Genomic DNA, 18,787 nt, shown 5'->3' with positions numbered 1-18,787 from the left:
GGCAACAGAAACAAACAAAATAAGCCAGAGTACATCAAACTAAAACACTTCTGAACAGCAGAGATAACAATCAACAGAATGCAAAGGCAACCCATGGAAAGGCAGAAAATATTTGCAAACCATGTTTCTGATAGGGGGTTTAGTTCAGTTCAGTCGCTCAGTCACGTCCGACTCTTTGTGACCCCATGAATCTCAGCACGCCAGGTATCCCTGTCCATCACCATCTCCTGGAGTTCACTCAGACTCATGTCCATAGAGTAATCTCTAAAATGTATGAGGAACTCCTGTAGCTCACAGTAGCTCAATAGTAGGAACTCTTGTAGCTCAACAGTAAGAAAGAAAAGAAAAGAAAAACCTGATTTAAAAATGACAAAGAACGTGCATAGGCATTTCTCCAAAGAAGTTATACAAATGACCAACAGATAACATGAAAAAAAAAATACTTAATGTCTAGTTCTTAGTTCAGTTCAGTTCAGTTCAGTCGCTCAGTCATGTCCGACTATGCGACCCCATGAATCGCAGCACGCCAGGCCTCCCTGTCCATCACCAACTCCTGGAGTTCACTCAGACTCATATCCATAAAGTCAGTGATGCCATCCAGCCATCCCATCCTCTGCCATCCCCTTCTCCTCCTGCCCGCAATCCCTCCCAGCATTAGAGTCTTTTCTAATGAGTCAACTCTTTGCATGAGGTGGGCAAAGTACTGGAGCTTCAGCTTTAGCATCATTCCTTCCAAAGAAATCTCAGGGCTGATCTTCAGAATGGACTGGTTTTATCTCCTTGCAGTCCAGGGAAATGCAAATCAAACCACAATGAGATGGTATCTCATACCTGTCAGGATGACTGTTACCAAAATTTAAAAAAAAAGAGGCATGTTAATGAGGATGTTGAGAATTACAACAAACTCCTGTATACTATGGATGGGAGTGCTAAATGGTACAACTGGAAAACAGTGTGGAAGTTCCTCAAAAATTAAAAGTAGAACTGCCATGTGATGCAGCAATCCCAATTCTGGGTATTTACCCAAAATAATTGAAATCAGGATCTCAAAGAGATGTTAGCATTCCCACATTCACTGCGACACTCTCTATTAATACATTAACCAAGGTGTGGAGTGGAAACAGCCTAAATATCCACTGATATACAAATGGTTAAAGAAACTGCTGTGTGTATGTGTTTTGTATATTCATATATATATACACATATATATAAACCAGTTACATCTATGCCTTAGGGTTCTAAGAGTTTCTGGGGGTGCTGATCATGTTTGTGTGCTTTTCTATAAATATATTATTCTTTAAGTGATAGTTTATTTTAAAACCTATATATATTGTATATTATACTAATATAATAATACATATTATATATAGTATATGTACATATAGTATATGCATATATACTCTATAGTATATATGTATAATATATACATTATGCACCAGGTGCTTCCCTGGTGGCTCAGACGATAAAGTGTCTGCTGGCAGTGCGGGAGGCCCGGGTTCGATCCCTGGGTCAGGAAGATCCCCTAGAGAAGGAAATGGCAATCCACTCCAGTACACTTGCCTGGAAAATTCCATAGCCAGAGGAGCCTGGTGAGCTACAGTCCATGGGGTCGCAAAGAGTCGGACATGACTGAGCGACTTCACTTTCATGTACAGAGAGAGACAGACCAACAGATGTAGACAGAGGAGAGAAGCACAGAGGCACAAAGAAAGATACTGTGCTGTGAAACGGCTCTTGTATTTTCCTTAAATTTTCCTAAGCCTGAGAGAGTGGTACTGTTGCTTGAATGATTTCAGTAAAACACATGTAAACAAAATCAAGGTGATAGTAAAATGTTACATTCAAATATTATTTCAAGTTATCTGAATGAAGAAAGAGAGAATAGTGTGCCTAAAAATTTTTTTCTATGTTTATCTAAGAAACTAGTTTGTATTTATATATAGAGTTATTTCAATACTATTTTGTAGTATTATACTAAAATTCATAGTATTATAATTTTATCATCAAACATAATAGTAACAGAATAACGATCATACAGCCAAAATGATTTTTCTAAAGGAAAGAAAACCCAGTTACTGACTTCTTATTCATTTATTGTGCCATCTCCTTATCATATTTGTTTTTATATATTTCTTTGCCCATAGTCACATTGTTTTTGGAGTTTTGGAAGCGACGACAAGCCAGACTGGAATATGAGTGGGACCTGGTAGACTTTGAAGAGGAGCAGCAGCAGCTCCAGCTAAGACCTGAATTTGAAGCTATGTGTACAAAAAGGAAACTGAATGCAGTGACTCAGGTATATTAGGAAGCTGAAATAGGCAGTGTATTTCAGTGGGCACACTGCCTGTGGATGGCCTCTCAAATAATGATGTGCATTTTAATCTGCCGTTAGATATGAATATTCTCCAACATATAAATCACATAAACTTATCTACTTGATTCTAATATGCATTTTGAACACATGAAAAAGTAGGTAGAAAAGAGTAATGAGTCCCAGGATGGAGTCATCACCCAACTTCAATGATTATTAATCCATGGGCAATCTTTTTTCTTTTACACACCCAAACACCCCCTTCCCCCTGCCCCCGCCACTAGATTGAGCATGCGTGCGTGTGTGCTAAGTCACTTCAGCCATGTCTAACTCTGTGTGATCCTGTGGACTGTAGCCCACCAGGCTCCTCTGTCCATGAGATTTTCCAGGCAAAAATACTGGAGTGGGTTGCCATGCCCTCCTCCAGGGGATCTTCCCGACTCAGGGATCGAACCTGCATCTCCTGTGTCTCCTGCATTGGCAGGCAGGTTCTTTACCGCTATTGACACCTGCAATTATTTTGAAGCAGATCCAAGCCATCATACATAAAATACCTAGTTTTAATGCTAAGTGGAATAAAATGAAATGGAAAATAGTGTGTTATGGACTTTATATGTAAATTTATATATATATATATGAAACACCCACACATATATGGAAATGATACTAAGTTAATGTGTGAAAATTAAAATGGTATTGTATTAAGGTAATGAGCTTATGATCGATTGCTTTATTAGACCAAAGTTTATGCATCTAGACCATACGAATTGACTGTAATGGGAAGATAATTGCACTGGTGTCTAGAAAGGAAAGTCTAGATTTAGGGATAACTGGCAAACTGGCTGTATGTTGTTAATTGAGTTTTTTGACTTCTTGTTATCTCATTTTTGTTTCATGTGAAAATGAAAGGTACTTGGTAACTTTTGGCTGCATATTCTTAGAGTTCTTACCTTGCCATACTCTATAATCACCATGTTACCTGATGATGTTAAAGGGAGACTAGAAAGCCTCTAAAATCTCTTCAGTACAATTCTCTACTCTGTTCAGGACGCTATTCTTATGTATAACACTCAAAATCCTCACAGTTCAGGCATTCACTAAAGATTTATTAAATTGCATTGAAACAATACAAAAAATTCAGTGAATGAATGAAGAGAAAAATCACCTCAGAAAATATATTAATAATTTGAAATTAATTGAAATATATTAAAAGAAATATTATCCTAATAATGATTTGATGTATATCTGTTCATACTTCATGGGATAGAAAAAGAATATAAAAGTAGTTCATCTGGCTTTGCCAAAAACTATTGACCTAAAACCAAGATGTATTGAAAGTTTACATTTGAAACCAGTTAAAAAAACATATGTATTAGTTCACTGTGAATCATCTACTTCACTTAGCTTTAATGGTTTTGAAATGAGGTTTTTAACCTCATTGCAGTACTCCTTCAGTCGTTAAGCACAACCTAGCCTCTTACATTTGAGTCTGTTAGGGACATGCACATGCATGCATGAAAACCCACACAAGTGTACACACAAATATGCACACACATACAAACATACAAACATTGGAGACACACATGTACATCATCAGATGTATGCACACACATCCTGACGTTCAGGAGCGCTCTTGGGCCGCGTGCCCAATTCAGTTTAACTCAATTAGAAAATTTTAACGTCATTAAAGCATATCCACCTGAGCAGCAGCCTTCAGGTTTTGGGTTTGTTTTTCCTGTCTATGTTGCCCTGAATACCACTAGAATTCAACACTCAGGAAATAATGTATATCTTGTAAGTCTTATCATTTGTAGAATATTCCATCTAGGAGCCCTAAAGGTTTCTACCTAAATGTAAGGAACCACTACTAGAATGTAGCTTTCCATGAGCTACGGTGAAGCCACTGATTCAGAGCTACTTGAACTGGGCTTTGTGATTTTGACTACTGCTTGGAATCCCGACTTTGAGGGTAGATTTTTAATTTTGCTGTGATTTCTTCAAAATTACAGGAGATGGAACCTTACTTGCCTCTATATAGCCGTCTTCCATGGTACATTTTATCAGGAGTCACAGTGACATTATGGGTGAGCATTCTTTAAAACTGTTGTGATCTATTTGATTTCAGATCATATTGGGGTTACTTCAACAGTTTCATCTGCAATGGCCTGCATCCCTCTCTTCCCTCCCCCTCCACGGTATTTTGTTTTTATCTTGAATGGAGCACTTAGATAAAATAACTGTAATTTACATGGATGTGTCATAATTAAAACTTGGAAAAAGAGTTGTAGGCTTTATATTAAAGCCTATTCCTCCTCCTCCCCCAGCTCTTTGTTAATCTGGTGATAACTTGAAATCAGAACAGTATAATAAACAATTTGATTACAGGCTATTTGGTTAGTTTTTTTAAAAAAATATTAAATTGTCTTTATACCCATCTAGAGTATCTATAAAGTACCATTAAGGTTCATTCTCTTGCCAAAATAATGGAAGAAAATGTTACATCTTCTACTTAAAGAATTTAATTAGTATATCCCATTGTTAGGGAGTCAAATTTTCTCCATGCCTTTTACCTAATAGCTTCCTCCATCTTCATAATCTATTTCCTGCCTTCCCTTTCCAAATCTATGCCCTCTTACAGTTGACCTTTAATTTTAGGAAACAGACAAAGTTACCCTCTGAGATGTTAGCCTGTTGAAGTATAAATAATTTGCAATTGTAGACTATTGATTAACCTCACTACTCCATGTTGTCCCATAATTTTTTTAATCTTTAACCTTTTTTATTTAAAGGCATTGGGTTTTCTATTTAAATGTGTATTTTCCTAGATGATATAACAATCATTTTCAGAGAGGTGATAGAATTAAAAGGGGTTATAATCAATTGGGGACACTAAATTAAAAATATTTTAGAGTGTGGTAAGATCACTGTCATTTATTTCTAGTACTCATTTAATTTTATTCAGTTCCTCAACTTTCTCAATAAAATTTTCCAAGATTTTGTGATTTTGCAGTATGGGAAGGTATAAAATTTATACTATACAAATATCTAAACTACCAGGCATATCAGACTGCTAATGGCAATATTGTAAGGGGAAATAAAATTGAATTTTTAAACATATTTTTCTTGAGAAAGTATGAATCTTCACAATACATATTTAACTAAAGCAGAGGTTACCAAACATTTGCTGTAAAGGATATATTATAGATTTTGTGGGCCACAAATAGTCTCTTACACATAATTGTCTTCTTCTTTATAATCTTTTAAAAATGCAAAAAAAGGAAAAATCTTAGAGGGCTACCCAGGAACAGGTAAGGCCACAGTCAGATGCTGGCTTGCTGGCTAATTTTCCAACTTGTTCAAGAGGGTGGACTTAGAGGATGAGCAATGAGCACTTTTCTATTTTCTACTTACTCAGCTGCTACCATATGCCTTATCTCTAACCTTTTTACTTTCCTAGTTTTCATCTCCTGTCATTTATACCATCTACAGTGAGAGGGGGCTTCCTTGGTGGCTCAGCGGTAAAGAATCCGCCTGCCAAACAGGAGATGTGGGTTTGATCCCTGGGTCAGGAAGATCCCCTGGAGAAGGAAATGTCAACCCAGTATTCTTGCCTGGGAAATCCCATGGACAGAGGAGCCTGGTGGGCTACAATCTATGAGATGGCAAGAGCTGAACATAACTGAGCAACCAAACAACAAGAGTAGTAAGAGGAACTGGCTTGGCTTGCTCTCCACGTCAGATCTGCTAAACTTAACACATGAGCTGAAGAGAAGAGTATGTTTCAACTGTGTATGCATCGCACAGATACAGAGACCAGAGTGACCAGTTTTTGTTTCCCTTCCCCAGATGGCTCTGGTTGTCGCGTGTATGGTAGCTGTGATTGTATACCGCCTGTCAGTCTTTGCTACGTTTGCTAGCTTCATGGAAAGTGAAGCATCCTTAAAGCATGTCAAAAGTTTCCTCACTCCCCAGATAACCACATCTCTCTCTGGATCGTGCTTGAACTTTATTGTCATCTTGATCTTGAATTTCTTTTATGAAAAGATATCTGCCTGGATTACAAAAATGGGTAAGCTGGCCAAATCATTAGTATGACTCTGAAAAAGAATTCCTACCAATGTTACACCTTCATTCTGGATCAGCCCCCAGGGAGTTCACTTTTCAAAGCACATTTCAAGACAGTTTTGCTCTACAGGTAGACACATAGCCTGGTACTTCAGAATTCCCTAATAGCTACATTCAGGCCTATTATAATGGAAGCAGGAAGAAGAACTAAAAGGAATTAGGCCTCTGTAGATCTTTGCATATTCTTGCCTTAATCCTTCCTTGATGGGATTAATTGAAGCCTAAATAAAATCCTCACACATTTCTCAAGACACAGATAATTTTTATGTCTTGTATATGGTTTTTGCAAGGTGTTGAATTTTGAAAGCCTGTTGTCAGAAAAGCAGATCAATCAGGTCCTCCTGAATAAATCTAAAAGGTAGTGCTTTTCTTTTCAGTTGGCATGTCTTAAGACCTGGATTATGTTCTTGTGAAAATTTCTCCTAAAGCCATGAGGGATGGTGAAGAGGTCCCAGGTGGAATGGGAGGTTCAGTTGGGGAGAGTAGCACTTGCCCCCAGCAAGCTGGAGATGAGATCAGAGACTTAGCTCCTGCCTCAGCTTCTTCTGTGACTGCACTCTCCAAGAGCTTCTGCCTCTTCTCCAAATCTGTGCACTGTCATTAGACCAATGGTAACCGAAAACGCAGCACAGTATTTACTCAGCACTAGGGTAAACACTGGAGAAGGAAATAGCGACCCACTCCAGTATTCTTGCCTGGAGAACCCCATGGACAGAGGAGTTTGGTGGGCTGTTGTCCATGGGGGTCCCACAGAGTCGGACATGACTGAAGCGACTTTAGCATGCATGCCTGCATTGGAGAAGGAAATGGCAACCCACTCCAGTATTCTTGCCTGGAGAATCCCAGGAACAGAGGAGCCTTGTGGGCTGCCATCTAAGCGGTCGCACAGAGTTGGATACTACTGAAGCAACTTAGCAGCAGCAGCAGCAGGGTAAACACTGGGAAGTCACTTCCATTAAATATTCTTTCAATTTGGAGTTCGCAACAGTATGTGTGTGTGTATGTGTGTATACATATATATGTGTGTGTGTGTGTGTGTGTGTGTATATGCACCTAAAACCCAGTTCAGTTCAGTACAGTCACTCAGTCGTGTCCGACTCTTTGCGACCCCATGAATCGCAGCACACCAGGCCTCCCTGTCCATTACCAACTCCTGGAGTTCACTCAGACACGTCCATAGAGTCAGTGATGCCATCCAGCCATCTCATCCTCTGTAGTCCCCTTCTCCTCCTGCCCCCAATCCCTTCCAGCATCAGAGTCTTTTCCAATGAGTCAACTCTTTGCATGAGGTGGCCAAAGTACTGGAGCTTCATTTTAGCATCATTCCTTCCAAAGAAATCCCAGGGCTGACCTCCTTCAGAATGGACTGGTTGGATCTCCTTGCAGTCCAAGGGACCCTCAAGAGTCTTCTCCAACACCACAATTCAAAAGCATCAATTCTTCGGCGCTCAGCCTTCTTTACAGTCCAACTCTCACATACATACATGACCACAGGAAAAACCATAGCCTTGACTAGACGGACCCTAGTCAGCAAAGTAATATCTCTGCTTTTGAATATACTATCTAGGTTGACCATAACTTTTCTTCCATGGAGTAAGCGTCTTTTAATTTCATGGCTGCAGTCACCATCTGCAGTGATTTTGGAGCCCCCCAAAATAAAGTCTGACACTGTTTCCACTGTTTCCCCATCTATTTCCCATGAAGTGATGGGACCGGATGCCATGATCTTCGTTTTCTGAATGTTGAGCTTTAGGCCAACTTTTTCACTCTCTTCTTTCACTTTCATCAAGAGGCTTTTTAGTTCCTCTTCACTTTCTTCCATAAGGGTGGTGTCATCTGCATAACTGAGGTTATTGATATTTCTCCCAGCAATCTTGATTCCAGCTTGTGTTTGTTCCAGTCCAGCGTTTCTTATGAGGTACTCTGCATAGAAGTTAAATAAGGAGGGTGACAATATACAGCCTTGATGTACCCTTTTTCCTATTTGGAACCAGTCTGCTGTTCCATGTCTAGTTCTAACTGTTGCTTCCTGACCTGCATACAGATTTCTCAAGGGGCAGGTCAGGTGGTCTGGTATTCCCATCTCAGAATTTTCCACAGTTGATTGTGATCCACACAGTCAAAGGCTTTGGCATAGTCAATAAAGCAGAAATAGATGTTTTTCTGGAACTGTCTTGCTTTTTCCATGATCCAGTAGATGTTGGCAATTTGATCTCTGGTTCCTCTGCCTTTTCTAAAACCAGCTTGAACATCAGCGAGTTCACAGTTCACGTGTTGCTGAAGCCTGGCTTGGAGAATTTTGAGCATTACTTTACTAGCATGTGAGATGAGTGCAATTGTGCGGTAGTTTGAACATTCTTTGGCATTGTCTTTCTTTGCAATTGGAATGAAAACTGACCTTTTCCAGCCCTGTGGCCACTGCTGAGTTTTCCAAATTTGCTGGCATATTGAGTGTAGCACTTTCACAGCATCATCTTTCAGGATTTGAAACAGCTCAACTGGAATTCCATCACCTCCACCAGCTTTGTTCATAGTGATGCTTTCTAAGGCCCACTTGACTTCACATTCCAGGATGTCTGGTTCTAGATTAGTGATCACACCATCATGATTATCCGGGTCGTGAAGATCTTTTTTGTACAGTTCTTCTGTGTATTCTTGCCACCTCTTCTTAATATCTTCTGCTTCTCTTAGATCCAGACCATTTCTGTCCTTGATTGAGCCCATCTTTGCATGAAATGTAAAAACCCAAGCACCTAAAAATACCTTAGCTTTCATCACTGAGCAAAATCACCTGTACTCACATTAGAGATTTTGTAGGAATGCAACTAAATTTTAGTAAAGTTGAGGAGTTATCTGTGTCTTCAGAATATGTGTTACCATTTCCATGTTGCTGAACATGTCATGGTTTTGGCTGGATCAGCTCATACCCTTGGAAGATATCATCTCAGAAAAACATGGTCCCTTACTCTTTCATGGCTCATGCCGTTCTCCTGTGGTGTGAAGAGACTCTTAACTTTTTCTTATCTTTGGAGTTCATTAAGCAATAGATCATGATCATCCGCTTCCAATGAAGGACAGGGGAAATATGTACTATTGCTGCCACTGTTTACATGACATTATTTTAAAAATTGATAAACCCATTTAATTCATGAGAGGGAAGCACAAATCAATGTGGAAATCACCCTCTGCCCTTTATATGATTTACCTTGTTTAAACTGGGTTGGAAACAGACAAGAGAGATCTGAAATATTTACAGGATATCATGTAGTGATATGGAGATGAAATGGCAACCTGCTCCAGTACTCTTGCCTGGAGAATCCCTTGGACAAAGGAGCCTGGTGGGCTACCGTCCATGGGATTGCAGAGTTGGACATGACTGCGCAACTGACACACACACACACACACACACACACACACACACACACACAGAGATATCCTGGGAATCATGGAGATGAGCAGGAGGCGCTTCAGTTTGATAAGGGTTTGAATTCCGTATTCTGACTGTGTGGCCCTAGGCAAGTATTTCACCCCTCTACACATACTAATGATGGCTTCCCAGGCTTCTCTGGTGATGAGATTAATGCAATGCTGGTCCTAGAAAGCTTAGTACACATCCATAGCTAGTTAGTATTGGTCAGTTATGAACTGAGTGGGGAGCATTTCAATAGACTCTGAGTAATATAACTAGCTATCCACCTGTCCCAGGGAGTAAAACACTTTATGAAGAAACAGGAAGGTGTGATATTAAACCTTGTTGCTGTTGTTTGTTTTTTCTCAGAAATTCCTCGGACTCACCAGGAGTATGAGAGCAGTCTTACCTTGAAAATGTTCCTGTTTCAGTTTGTAAATTACTATTCATCCTGCTTCTACGTAGCTTTCTTTAAAGGAAAGTTTGTGGGATATCCCGGAAAATACACGTATTTGTTTGGTGTGTGGAGAAGTGAAGAGGTAAGAGTTCTCTAGAGGAGTGATGTTTATGGCTTCAGCAACTCATTGTTAATCCAGTACCTTTTGGTGTGCCCCATAGTTACTCAAATTTTATCAAGTTTCAAGAAAAGTCTAAGATACTGACTCTGTCCATGGAGCATATTGGTCTTAGAATCCTGCTGTCTGATAGACTCTCCAGTTTATTTGGGGAAAGAAAGTTATATTGTACCTATTGTTTGATATAAAATATGAGCTATGAACTGGAATAAGTAAGTGCTATATTCCTGAAGGCTTCCAGCAAAGGATGAATGATAACTTCCTAGAGGTACAGCAGAAAGGGCTCCCCACATGGGTGTAGAATTAGACCAGCTCAGTCATTTCCAAATCTGGCTTGCAACCAGATCACATGAAGAAAATAACAACTTCCAGCCCTAACACAGATAGAAAGATTCAGAATTTTCTAAGAATAAGGCCCAGAAAAGTGTTTTGTGTTTTTTTTATTAACATATTTCACAGCTGAATCTACTAGCTTCCCTTAGTAGCTCTGTTGGTAAAGAATCTGCCTGCAATGCAGGAGACCTGGGTTTGATTCCTGGGTGAGGAAGACCCCTGGAGAAGGAAATGGCAAACCACTTGAGTATTCTTGCCTGGAGAATCCCCATGGACAGAGGAGCCTGGCAGGCACAGTGCATGGGGTCTCAAGAGCTGGACACGACTTAGCGACTAAATTACCACCACCACCACTGTGATCATGCTTGAAACTTGGAGCTAAATATCCCTTTGTATCATTTAATATCTGTTCCAATGCAAATCTTCAGATTCTCACCTTCTGGTTTGAGATTTCTTTTGTTGCAGAAGTCCATCTTTCATCATTCACTTAATTTTTCTCCTTTTTCTTCCTGCTAGTGTGATCCTGCAGGCTGTCTAGTAGAACTGACAACCCAGTTGACCATCATAATGACTGGGAAACAGATCTTCGGGAACATTAAAGAGGCCATTTATCCGTATGTATGACTTACAGGTTTTGCTTGATTTAAGTAACCATGAGAGATTTCCTCTGAAAGAAGGTGGAATTCTTTGATTATCATGGTGCCTTTGTTAGCTAACGTCTAAGTCAACAGTAACAACAAAAAAAATATTCACTTTAAAAAAACTTTGTGTATTTTAATTGGAGGATAATTATAATATTGTGGTGGTTTTTGCCATACATCAACATGAATCAGCCACGGGTGCACATGTTTCCCCCATCCTGAAATCCCCTCCCACCTCCCTCCCCACCCCATCCCTCTGGATTGTCCCGGAGCATTGGATTTGAGTGCCCTGCTTCATGCATTGAATTTGCATTGGTCATCTATTTTACATGGGGTAATATACATGTTCAATGCTATTCCACTTTTAATCAACAGTCAAATATATATAAAGGTAATACAGACTTTTAAATATGCATCTCTGTTTGCTTGAGTGAAGTTTAGGGAAAGATAATTACCCCTGTCTACTGTGAATATTTCACTGGGAAATCTAAATGGTATATGCCCTGTAAATTATTCTATAGTTGCATTTAATTTCTCAAAATTACTAGAAGTCAAACTCTTTGAAGATATCTGTGTGTCATGGACACATCTGTTACTGAACCAAACTTGGGTCCACTTGCCTACCCACAGTAAAGTCAATCTTCCGACACTGGATTGTGGTAAAGGAAAGTGTAGTGTTTATTGTTCAGTTCAGTTCAGTCGCTCAGTCATGTCCAACTCTTTGCGACCCCACGAACCGCAGCACACCAGGCCTCCCTGTCCATTACCAACTCCCGGAGTCCCCTCAAACCCATGTCCATTGAGTCGGTGATGCCATCCAACCGTCTCATCCTCTGTCTTCCCCTTCTCCTCCTGCCCCCAATCCCTCCCGCATCAGAGTCTTTTCCAATGAGTCAGCTCTTCACATGAGGTGGCCAAAGTATTGGAGTTTCAGCTTCAACATCAGTCCTTCCAATGAACACCCAGGACTGATCTCCTTTAGGATGGACTGGTTGGATCTCCTTACAGTCCAAGGGACTCTCAAGAGTCTTCTCCAACACCACAGTTCAAAAGCATCAATTCTTCAGTGCTCAGCTTTCTTTATTGTGGCCACTGGAAAAACCATAGCCTTGACAAGATGGACCTTTGTTGACAAAGTAATGTCTCTGCTTATTAATATGCTGTCTAGGTTGGTCAAAACGTTCCTTCCAAGAAGTAAGTGTCTTTTAATTTCATGGCTGCAGTCACCATCTGCAGTGATTTTGGAGCCCAGAAAAATAAAGTCAGCCACTGTCTCCACTGTTTCCCCATCTATTTCCCATGAAGTGATGGGACCAGATGCCATGAACTTCGTTTTCTGAATGTTGAGCTTTAAGCCGACTTTTTCACCTCTTTCACTTTCATCAAGAGGCTCTTTAGTGCTTCTTCATTTTCTGCCATAAGAATGGTGTCATCTGCATATCTGAGGTTTATTGTAATGTGCCATAAAATAGTCTGGGACAGCTAGTGCTGAAAAAGCTTGGACTCCTTGATGGGTTTCAGGAAAGCATTTTCAAAGTCTGGGTGACCTCGGCGGTGGTCATAGGATATGTGATCAACTTGTGCATAGTTCTCGGATTGGTTGATGGTGAGGTAACAGGGCGATGTCACAGGGGTAAACATTATAAATCCTAAGGCTCCAGGAATCCTGGGGGTATATGCTTATAGTCATCAAGTAGTTAACATCTTCCATTTGGTGGAGGTTTTCATATCTGTAAAACAACTCAGGAAATGTGCCTCAGATAATATTATCTAATTCCTTCAAAGAGAAGCTAAAGCAGATGATATGGGGAGGAGTCTGTCCCAGGAAGGCTCCACAGGGTCCTGCTCAGTTATACATCTAGGCGTGAAAATCAGTTATGAATTAAATGCTGGCACATGAAGGGATTACTCTCTGTCCCCAAAGCATAGCAATAATGAATGCATTGTTTACAAAAAAAAAAAAGAAGAAAGAAAGCAAACCAAAATGACAGTTATAAGATGAAAATTCCCATGGATAAAAAGAGACAGAATTATAAGCCTGTAATATTGCCGGGCTCCGAGTTAGGAAATGACACTTTTGGGGTATTAACACCAATAGGATGAACCAGACTAAAAGTGGAACATTTAAGACAGGGGACTAGTCAGTTCAACAGCACTTACATCCAGGGACTGGGTCTATTCTTACTCATGAAAGATGATTGAAAGCACCCTCCCACTCTGCTCTCACCCACCCCAACAGTTTCACAGTACTCCTGGGGTGCTATTTCATGTGCCAACAAAGGAAGGACATAGATGTTATCCTTTCAAACAGTATTTGATAAACCGCATCCCTAATATTGCCACAGAGAAATAATGCCAAACAAATGCCAAGTTGTTATTTTAAATCCTAGCTCTAGATTGAGAACCAGGAGGGCAGAATGGAGTTAAACCCCTAAACCAAACAAGAGGAAAATTAATATTCACAGAGAGGAAAGGAGACAGACAGGGCAGTAGAAGAAAAGAGAAACAAGTAAATTTAAGCCTACAAACCAAAATTTGAAGAGTTAAATGAGATTTAATGCTACAAAGGTCACTAACAAAATCAGTTCTTAGTAAGTGAACTTACTCCAGGTGGAAGATTCTGACAAAGTCTAAAAATATAGAAGGAGGTGATATTGTCAATAAAAGGGATCAGGAAATACTTAAATATAGATATAAATAAGAACAAGTGAATATCAAAAAGAATCAATTATTAATATATATAAGTGAAAAATCATACTTAAAGAGTACAATAGATGGGATCCATTACAGACTGGACACAACTGAAGAGTAAATTAGTGAATTGGAAAACAGTACTGAGAAATTCCCATATTGTACAGTGGAACAGAGAGACAATGAGGTTAAAAAAATTAAAGTGGCGGGGGGCTATATAAAGTGGCTTCCACATTAATATGCTAGTAGTTTCAGGGGGGGAAATTAATGAATAGTGGAGGAAAAAATTCTTTGAATAGGTAATTGCTGAAAATTTTCTGAAATGTATAAAAGCATAAGTTCCAGAAATGAAAACGAATCCAAAGTAGGAAGCAAGATAATTTAAATTCATAATTGGATATGTTGTGGTCAATACATAGAACATCAGAGATAAAAGCATCTTAAAATCTTTCAGAAGAAAAAGGAATGCCACCTATATTCAACAGATTTCTTACTAATAACATTATATGCAAAAGTATTCTCAAGATTCTTAGTGAAAAATAAGTTCACCTTAGATTTCTAGAAGCATTTTAATTATTACATAAAGTACAGGTGAAATAAAGACATTTTTAGACATGAGAAAAAAAAAGAGTTTACATTCATAGATCCTCACTGGAAGGACTACTGAAAGAGGAAATGAAGTGAGGAATGGAAGAAACAGTGTCAGCACAGCGATCGATAGTTCAGAAAAAAATTAAGCCCTTTGATACAAATCTTAAAAATGTGCAAAATTTGTATGCTGTAAAACCACAAATCCTGTCGACAAAAATTACATCTGTGTGAGTGGAGAGGATTATTGTGTTGATGGATTGGAAGATTCAGCTTAGTAAAGATGCCAGTTATCCTCCTAATTAATAAATAGATCTGTTACTCCAATCAAAATATCAGCAGGATTTTAGTAGATATAGAGAAGCGTATGCTCAAATTTATATTGAAGGCAAATGAACTAGAATGGTCAGAGCAAATCTGATAAAGAATAAAGTTGGAGAAATGAACACTACTCAATATCTCTCAGTCGTGTCCAACTCTTTGCGACCCCATGGACTGTAGCACCCCAGGCTTCACTGTCCATGGTTTTAAGACTTAACTATAAAACCATATTCCTGGAGAAGGGAATGGCAACCCACTCGAGTACTCTTACCTGGAGAATCCCATGGAAGGAGGAGCCTGGCAGGCTACAGTCCATGGGGTCGCAAAGAGTCGGACACGACTGAGCGACTTCACTTTCACTTTATAAAACCATATTAATCAACTCAGGACTGGTGAAGGGATAGACATATAAACCAAATGGAACAGAGACTGAAGAAATAAACCCACACAAATATAGTTATTTTACTTTCGACAGAGGTTCAGAAACAATTCATTAAAGAAAACTTTTTTTCAATAGCTAGTGCTAGAACAACGGCATCCATATGCAAAATAACAGAACTCCATGTACTCTGACTCTTCATTCAAAAATTAACTCAAAAGGATCATAGATGATATAACCATTTTTCTTTTTTGGAAAAAGCAGGGACATGATTATAGAATTCAGGGTTATCGTTACCATCTTTCTAAATTCCATATATATGCATTAGTATACTGGATTGGTGTTTTTCTTTCTGGCTTACTTCACTCTGTATAATAGGCTCCAGTTTCATCCACCTCATTAGAACTGATTCAGATGTATTCTTTTTAATGGCTGAGTAATACCCCATTGTGTATATGTACCACAGCTTTCTTATCCATTCATCTGCTGATGGACATCTAGGTTGCTTCCATGTCCTGGCTATTATAAACAGTGCTGCAATGAACACTGGGGTACACGTGTCTCTTTCAATTCTGATTTTCTCGGTGTGTATGCCAGCAGTGGAATTGCTGGGTCATAAGGCAGTTCTATTTCCAGTTTTTTAAGGAATCTCCACACTGTTCTCCATGGTGGCTGTACTAGTTTGCATTCCCACCAACAGTGTAAGAGGGTTCCCTTTTCTCCACACCCTCTCCAGCATTTATTGCTTGTAGGCTTTTGGATCGCAGCCATTCTGACTGGCATGAAATGGTACCTCATTGTGGTTTTGATTTGCATTTCTCTGAGAATGAGTGATGTTGAGCATCTTTTCATGTGTTTGTTAGCCATCTGTATGTCTTCTTTGGAGAAATGTCTATTTAGTTCTTTGGCCCATTTTTTGATTGGGTCATTTATTTTTCTGGAATTGAGCTGCAGGAGTTGCTTGTATATTTTTGAGATTTAGCATTTTTAAAGTCTTGTTCAATACATCCTTTCGTACCTCAATATCAAAAACCAATTCTCATGTACTTATATTTAAATATTTTTAATATTGTAACATTACTATTGCCTTTCTCTTTTAAATTCTTAATATACTATGGAAGGGATTTTCATGTTTGCTATAAAGGCCCAATTTCATTTCTTATACACATAATTTCATGTTGCCATTTATTGAAAGTCCCTTTTCCCCACTCTCTATGATCTGCAACACTGTTTATGCCAAACAGCAAATGCAAGGTTATAATCAGCCTCCATTCTGTTCCATAATTTGTCTATCCCTATACCAGTACCGCAGGGCTTCCTTCGTGGCCCAGTGGTAAAGAATCCACCTGCAGTGCAGGAGCCACAGGAGACACAGGTTCAGTCCCTCGGTTGGGAAAATCCACTGGAGGAGGGCATGGCAACCCACTCCAGTATTCTTGCCTGGAGAATCCCATAGACAGAGGAGCCTGGTGGGCTATAGTCCATGGGGTTGCAAAGAGTCAGACACCAATGAGTGACTTAGCACCAGGCACACCAGTACTACACTCCCTTAGTTAAGACAGCTTTATAATTAACTCTTCATATATGGTGGAGCCAGTTACTTATTTTTTATCTATGGAAACATCTTCACTATCCTTTGTCTTTCATCTTTCTGTGTAAATTTTAGAAACATCTTGGCAGAACTCACATGGAAAGTATTTTGGTTTTTTGATTGGAATTACATTTCAGTTGTTTCAGTAAAAACACCTGACATTTTATTATGCTGGGTCTTTTTATTCACAAACATTTATTTTTAACATTAATGACTTTAAATATTTAAACTTCGGCATACTGGTCTTATAAATCTCTGGTCAAATCCATTTCTAGATACTTTCAATTGTAAATGGTACCTTTTAAAAATTATATTTTCTACTATGTTTTGTGGACGTATTGCTAATTCCTATTGCTAAGTCACTTCAGTCGTGTCCGACTCTGTGACCCCATAGATGGCAGCCCACCAGGCTCCCCCACCCCTGGGATTCTCCAAGCAAGAACACTGGAGTGGGTTGCCATTTCCTTCTCCAATGCATGAAAGTGAAAAATGAAAGGGAAGTCTCTCAGTCGTGTCCGACTCTTGGCGACCCCATGGACTGCAGCCCACCAGGCTCCTCCGTCCATGGGATTTTCCAGGCAAGAGTACTGGAGTGGGGTGCCATTGCCTTCTAGGAATGCAATATATTGATAAACTCTTATTATTTGTAATAATTTTTGTCTATCTTCATTTGAGTTTTCTAGGCAAGCAGTCCATTCACATTACTGTTTGTAATCATAGATTTCCCTTTCATTTCCAGTTCTTTTGACTTTTTCATTTTATTGTTTGGCTAGGATCTCCAATAAAGTCTTGAATGTGAGCATATACACTCTTATTTTGATCTTAATTCTAAGGGAATTCTGCTAATTTTTCCCTATTAAGAATTATGTTTAGCCCAGGATTTTGGTAGATGCTTTTGGTCAGACTGAGGCAATTTTCTTCTTGTCCTTCTTTTCTATCATAAATAGGTTTTAATAGGTAGTCAAAATACATCAAATGCATTTTTCTGCATTAGTCACCATGATTTTATAATTTTCTCCTTAAATGTGTTAATATGATCTCTTATGTGGATTGAGTTTTTAATTTTGAAAAAGTCTTTTCTTAAGTAATCTAATATATCATGATGTATTAAATTATATATATAATATATATATTCTGTATATATTTATATATAGAATTGAGTTAGGTAATATCTTGTTTAGGATTATTATATTTATTGTCATGTGTTAGATAAACTTCTGTATTCCCTTGTCATACATTTTCTATTGTAACCCATTTCTCATTCTCCCAAGTGGCCTTAGTATCACAACATTGTTAAGGTTAGTGAATTAAATATATAAAAACAGTCCTGTGGTGACCTGTCCTCCATGTGCTCTTTAAAGAACTCTCTCTGAGTAAATACATTACCCTGCAGAGGCAGGGTTGTCTTACTTTCTTAATCATCCAAATAAAGATCTTTTGCCCTTAGCAAGTAGATGTGAACAGAACACTAGATTTTGACTTGGGCTTTAGTTGCAGTCATGTCTCTCTCTACTTGTTCTGTGATCTAAACTTACTTGCCCTCCCTCACTTCTATTTTTTAGATATAATACTCTGACTCTCTGACCCCTTTCTCTTAATTCCTATTTCATGTTTACTTTTATCACTTCCAACAGCTTGGTTCTGAATTGGTGGAGACGCCGAAAAGCCCGAACCAACTCTGAAAAGCTATACAGTCGATGGGAGCAGGATCATGACCTTGAAACTTTTGGTTCTCTTGAGTTATTCTATGAGTATTTGGAAACAGGTAATTTTCAACCTCTGCCTTGAAACATGAAAGAAGCTGAGTAAAATAAGTGTTTTTC

The 18,787-nt window shown here is 38.9% G+C and overlaps 1 protein-coding gene across 3 annotated transcripts in view; it reads left to right on the top strand.

Moving 5' to 3' along the window:
- Positions 1-18,787, top strand: part of ANO5 (anoctamin 5) — a 95,662-nt gene that overhangs the window by 63,920 nt on the left and 12,955 nt on the right. For all 3 annotated transcript variants that reach the window (XM_018043541.1, XM_018043540.1, XM_018043539.1), the window contains 6 exons: positions 2,145-2,296; positions 4,321-4,395; positions 6,158-6,380; positions 10,215-10,384; positions 11,270-11,367; positions 18,599-18,729. In XM_018043541.1, the coding sequence (XP_017899030.1) occupies positions 2,145-2,296; positions 4,321-4,395; positions 6,158-6,380; positions 10,215-10,384; positions 11,270-11,367; positions 18,599-18,729 (849 nt within the window). The remainder of the gene's footprint in view (positions 1-2,144; positions 2,297-4,320; positions 4,396-6,157; positions 6,381-10,214; positions 10,385-11,269; positions 11,368-18,598; positions 18,730-18,787) is intronic.

Source organism: Capra hircus, chromosome 29 (assembly GCF_001704415.2).
Source record: "Capra hircus breed San Clemente chromosome 29, ASM170441v1, whole genome shotgun sequence".
NCBI lineage: Eukaryota > Metazoa > Chordata > Mammalia > Artiodactyla > Bovidae > Capra > Capra hircus.
This window is presented reverse-complemented; position numbering and strand designations above follow the sequence as displayed.